Source organism: Sinocyclocheilus anshuiensis, unplaced genomic scaffold (assembly GCF_001515605.1).
Source record: "Sinocyclocheilus anshuiensis isolate Anshui unplaced genomic scaffold, SAMN03320099.WGS_v1.1 scaffold988, whole genome shotgun sequence".
Taxonomy (NCBI): domain Eukaryota; kingdom Metazoa; phylum Chordata; class Actinopteri; order Cypriniformes; family Cyprinidae; genus Sinocyclocheilus; species Sinocyclocheilus anshuiensis.
Window position 1 is genome coordinate 592467 of NW_015548246.1, and position 6210 is coordinate 598676.

General features: G+C 33.9%; 1 protein-coding gene across 2 annotated transcripts in view; it reads right to left on the reverse strand.

The window, feature by feature from the left end:
- LOC107655277 (tetratricopeptide repeat protein 14) overlaps window positions 1–5269 on the reverse strand; it is a 15322-nt gene extending 10053 nt beyond the window's left edge. The window contains exons 1-7 of one of the 2 annotated variants that reach the window (XM_016442725.1): window positions 4878–5269; window positions 4308–4426; window positions 3914–4113; window positions 2382–2466; window positions 2159–2288; window positions 1924–2079; window positions 1776–1847 (exon numbers count right to left, since the gene is read on the reverse strand). In XM_016442725.1, coding sequence (XP_016298211.1) covers window positions 1776–1847; window positions 1924–2079; window positions 2159–2288; window positions 2382–2466; window positions 3914–4113; window positions 4308–4426; window positions 4878–5011 — 896 coding nt within the window. In that variant the 5' untranslated portion in view covers window positions 5012–5269. Of the gene's footprint in view, window positions 1–1775; window positions 1848–1923; window positions 2080–2158; window positions 2289–2381; window positions 2467–3913; window positions 4168–4307; window positions 4427–4877 lie in introns of both variants that reach the window. The other variant, XM_016442724.1, reaches the window with a different exon arrangement.
- Window positions 5270–6210: the final 941 nt, after the last annotated feature.

The following is a 6210-nucleotide window of genomic DNA, read 5'->3' on the forward strand; positions in this document are numbered from 1 at the left end:
GTCTCACCTCACTCTTCTTGTCTGTCTCACCTCACTCTTCTTGTCTGTCTCACCTCACTCTTCTTGTCTGTCTCACCTCACTCTTCTTGTCAGTCAGCTCGACTCACTCTCCTCACTGGAGAAATGAAATCTGATCTGTGATGCGACTGTCGTTCGGCACGCTGCATTGAGCAGCCGCGTTCAGTTTTTAATTGTAGTGTCTGTTCTTTTACTGAACTAAATGATTTTTATTACTATAACAAATCAAAACAACGGTGGGGGTCGGTGACGCGGTGGGCAGGTGACGTAACCGGTGTTGCGGCTTAACACCGGTATAACCGTTAGCACCGTCTATCGCGGCAAGCCTAGCCACCACAAATAAATCAATGTATGGGAAACACAATGAAACTTACCTGCTTGAACTCTTTCATTTGATCTGGGTGTCTGTCTTTAAAGTGTTTTGTTAGTTTGGTGTGTTTCCTCCTTTTGATGTCGCCACGTCTCAGTGCGCACACCTTTCGGATAGCGCATCAAGAACCGGGTTGACCGGGTACTCGGTACCACCGGTACTTAAAAAAACCTGGTACTGTAACATTAACATTTTTTTAGTACCGACTTGGTACCGAAATACCGGGTCTTTCGACAACACTACTACGTAATCAGATTACTTTTTTAAAGTAACTAGTAAAGTAACGCCGTTTTGGCCTTTTCTTAAGGCCGCAGAAGCATTTCGTTACACACTTCATTCCACAAAGCGTTTTTTCCTTGCTCTTATTTATTTGATTCAATAATTGATCAACAAAACATCGATTAAAATTAAGTAGTCAAAAATTGTGTCTGACCCACTCAGTTTCTCCTGGCATAATGCCGTCCAATTTATTACCACGGCCTTTATGACGTTTACTAATCACACAATTTTCTTTCATAATTAACAAATTAAACCCAAACAAAACATGAACAAATACTATTTTAACATAAATATAAAACAAAAATAAATTTTCTTAAATGGCTACAACAAACGCATTACTTTTAAATTTCCAAGAAAATATTGATTCACTGACAGCACACCTGTCCTTCAGCCTGCGGCTTATTAATCTCATTTTTGGTGTGAAAGGGCTCTTACACAGCTGCCAAAAATATAACTTTTGGGTTTTTTGTTATTAAAAAACGAATAAGCAAGCCCAGGTGACAAAAAAGTAATGCAAAAGAAATGTAATGCATTACGTTCCGTAACTAAGCAACACAATTGGTTACTTTTTTTTATGGAGTAATGCAATATTGTAATGCATTACTTTTAAAAATAACTTTCTCCAACACTGTAGCTAATAATAGCACTAGTTTATGACAGTTTGTATTTTAGCGTTATTATTTAGCAGAATATGCATTAAACAAATTAGAGCGTCCACAAAAAAAGAAATGGAACCTTTTAAAAATGTGTATAAATGTACACCTCGTACTCATGTTTGTTTCGTTTTTTTTTTTATTATTATTATTACAGCACTTTCAAGAAACTTTAAACGCAATAACTCTTAAAAAAAAAAAAAAAAAAAAAAAAAGTTGTGGTGTAACCATAAAGTAAAACGTAATATATTTTCCTAAAATAGTTTCTTAAAAACCTGAGTGCACATCTCTTAATCATTCAAAAGATTAAAAATGTTATTTAAATATTTATCCTCCTGACAATTTAGCCTTCATGCAATTTAAAAATAAAAACATAATATTTAAAAACATTGTAATGCATTTTTTAACTAATGAAAATGTTAATTTCATGGAATATGAGGAAAAGGTAAACAAACCATTTCAGGGCCCAGGACACAGACTGTTTCTTCCGAATAGCTGTTGCAAAATCATCTTCTTTGAAGTGTTTACTGTGTATATACAAAAAAAAGTTTAACACCAAGTAAACTGCGAATGACGTAAAAGTCAAAGACGGCCTCTGTGTACCTCTGCAAGCCCCTCATGAGTGAAGGCGTTTGTGTGTCGCTTACTCCCAGCTTTCCCAGGAGGTAGTCCACATTTAAAGGGTTGGACAAACCAAGAGAGCTCTCCAAAAGCTTCTCGTACGTCTGGCTGCTGTCTGCGGTCACCTTTTCACCCCGGCTGAAAGAGCGGAGGAAACCATCAACAACAGGAAGCCTGAGACAAACGGGTCAATATTCGTTTTACTGCGTTTACGTACGTATAATGAAGAGGAAGATCTTCTTTGCTTATGACACCCAGCTTAACTTTATCCAAGTGAGGAGGCAGTGAGGATGAATACAGTGATAGTGTCAGCTTCTCGTGGTAGCGGTCAATGCCCTTCACCCCAGCTGTGGCACAAAATACCACTTTAGCAAATCTAATCATTTTACTATTAATATATAGACATTCATTTCTAAAAAGAGCCAAAAAAAGTGTCATACCTCGAAGCAAATCCCCAATTTGGTAATAAGACAAAGGATCATCGTGATTTCCAGTTGAAGGAACACATCTTAATGGACAGAGGGCCTTTTAACAGACAACATTTATTTTTAGAATCACATTTGACTGACGAGCTGCAACTGAATTGATTGAAAAAATCTAGTTTAACATTTCTAGAAAAAAAAGAACTCTAAGTAGTTAAGTTGGTTTTGAAAGATTTTAACACCATTTTTAACCAAGTTTCAGTTGAATGGCTCAAGTAGAAATCAATACATTTTGCTTTTATACATTATACCATCATCTTAATCGTTATTAAAAAAAAAAAAAAAAAAAAGTTTTAAAATTTATTTCTCAAGGTCAAACGCATTTTTAAAAATATCATAAACTATTGATGAATGAATGAAGAAATGAACAAAAATAAATAAATATTTATGATTTAATTATTGATAAATATAATAATTATACAGGTAAAAGATGAAAGGGGTTTTCAAGCAACCAAACAATAAAAGTGTAATATATTTTTTCCCCCCCGTGCATTAGTATGTGTCCTGTTTATTATTATTTTTTAAATGTATTTGTTTTATTCCTGAGCAAAAAATAATTTTATTATAATTATAATTCATATTAAATAATTGTATTTATTTATTAATTTCATTAAGTGTAATAATAGTTCATATAACAATAAATCTTTTCAGGTATACTTAGATGAAGAAACATTAGATGACACTGAAATACTCTATTGAAGGATCACTGCAGTTTTTAATCATTTAAAATATAATACAATTAAGTACGATCACTTATACTTTTATACGTTTTAATAAGTAAAGGTCAAAATAAGTCTGCCGTTTCATTTTCAAATAAATATATCTGTTACATTGAATCATGTTAGAACAATTTATTTCTATATTATTTCTATATTTTGACATATACTCCCAAGTTATTGAAAGACTTTCATTTAATATGCTTTCTGTTTATATAAAATAACTTCTGTAAATGTAATTTGATGCAGTCAACAAAATGGGATGCCTCGTCTTTGACCCATATATATATATATATATATATATATATATTTGTGACCCTGAAGCACAAAAGCAGTCTTAAGTCGCTGGGGTATATTTGTAGCAATAGCCAAAAATACATTGTATGGGTCAAAATTATTGATTTTTCTTTTATGCCAAAAATCATTAGGATATTAAGTAAAGATCAGGTTCCATGAAGATATTTTGTAAATTTCCTACCATAAATATATCAAAACTTCATTTCTGATTAGTAATATGCATTGCTAAGAACTTCATTTGGACAACTTTAAAGGCGATTTTCTCAATATTTTTGCACCCTCAGATTCCAGATTTTCAAATAGTTGTATCTCACCCAAATACTGTCAGATCCTAACAAACCATACATCAATGGAAAGTTTATCTATTCAGCTTTCAGATGACCCTCATGACTGGTTTCGTGGTCCAGGGTCACATACATATATATATAAAAATAAAAGTATATAGTTCAGAGAAAAAAAAAACACCCAAAATCCCACCTTTATCTCCAGATCCTCAATATCTCGTTCCAGTCCTCCAGCAGTGCAGAGAAGAGTTATGAATAAGCCGAAGTCTCGCACAGAATTTATCCTTCCGATAACCACGTCTCCACGCTCCACGTCCCTGTAGAAGAGCTCCCGTCTCTCCTCAAAACACACCTCCATGAACTGCTCCAGCGGAGGCATGACGGCGTGCGCCTCTGAAACAATACGCACGCTCATCATGCAATCATCCGCACAGCCATCCAATATAACTAACCCATTCATGCCAACAGGATAGTCTTCAAAAAATGGGTTTGGAGATACATGAAGACGAATACATCTTTTTGAGTGAACGATTGCTATAATAGGAATAAAATACAGAATTTCATTCGAAATGATTGAGACGGTTAACCTCCAGATTCCTCCTGCCTTTCATCTGCGGGTGTAGATGTTTTCCATGACGGAGCAAACAGCAGATCAGCTTTCCTTGCTATGAACTGCTCAAGAACAGGGCTCCCCTCTTCTTTATCCCTGTTTCAAACCAATCACACATTACTCATTTACAGTCAATAAATTATGAAAATTAATGGAGAAAAAAAAAAAGCACGACTTTTAGGAATATAGTGCATTACTAGGCTCTATAGAAGCACACTTTTTTTCTTGCAATTCTCATATAAACTTTAGATATAAACTGAGAAGTGAGAGAAATAAACTCCCAGTTCTGAGAAGTAAGTTACCCGTATGGAAAAGAGTAGCGCAGACATTATTTTAAATATCTCAATTTGTGTTCCACAGAAGAAAGTCATGCATGTTTGTAATGACTGACATGCAGGTGAGTGATTAATACAATTAATTTAAAAAAGATTAACTATTCCTGAAGTATATTTTATGGGCTATGTGAAAGGTCCCGGGGTCTCTCAACACAAAAACATGACAACAGGGATAAAAATAATCATGCAAGAACTATAAAAACGCCTCTTACCTTTGATTCAGAGTTTTGGAGAGATCAGCAGCCACACGTTTGAAGTCTGGGTTCTCACTTTGCTCGCATTTTAACAATAACATCAGGTTTTCCCCGTGATACGACACGGACTGTCTGAGTAAATCTCGCTCCATTACCACGGTCTCCAACACGGCATATTTACACTGAAGGACTGCAGGGGTATTACCTCAATATTAGCGTATGTTTGACATTATATTAACCGATTGACTAAGTAACTAAATGATCGGTTAACCTTTCAGATGTGTGGGAAGAGTCAAGACGTTGTGTGAATTTGAGCAGAAATAACTGCAGCTGTAAACGTGCTTATGCCAAATGCAAGACGTGGAAACCGGAAGTGAACCGGAAGAAAGACTTGACTTTAACCATTTTGGGGCATCCTCAAAGATTCAAAATAAAAGTGGCACAAGAAATCTTCTAAATAAAACATAGATAGATAGATAGATAGATAGATAGATAGATAGATAGATAGATAGATAGATAAGCATTCGAAAAATATTCGACTAGCACCCATACAGAAGTCACATAGATTGAAATATTAATAATAAATATCTTTTCAAATATTTAAATATCTTAAATTTAAATAGAATAAAATATATTTGATACAATATATGTAAATATATTTTGAAATATATTTTACAAATATATTTAAATATTTGATTTTGGCCGCTTTTTAATATTTTTCACAGTAAATTATAAAAGATTATCCAAGATCAAAACATTATGCATAATATGCAAGTCTTAGTAAGCATTCAACACACTGCATTTATATATTTAAGAGCCATCATTAACCATGCACACAATTCATCAACTTATCACATACTCCCACAATAATACATCAGCTAATCACGCCCTTAACTAACCCACTTCAAATAATTAATAAAAAATCTTATGCAAAATTATTGTTTTTTTTTTTGGCAATTCACCATAAAAAAAAAAAAAAAAAAAAAATATCAGTTAGTTAACCACTGAAAGAATACTATGACAAAGATATCACTTTATGGATATACAGCAAATGTGGGGGAATTATGATTCACACTGGTGCACTTATGAATAGATGTATTATAGCAAACCAAGTTTAATGAATCTCACACCTAACATACAGCATTATGGTCAGTTCAAACTGCCTCAAAAGCTATTTAAAAGAACATGCTTATTTTGTTTTGTTTGGACAGTGTGTTCACCCCGTTGGAGTATGGCGGTGTGAATTGGCTTTTAGGTGCTTTGGAAAACAAAACAGTAAATATATATATACAGTGGGTACGGAAAGTATTCAGACCCCCTTCAATTTTTCACTCTTTGTTATATTGCAGCC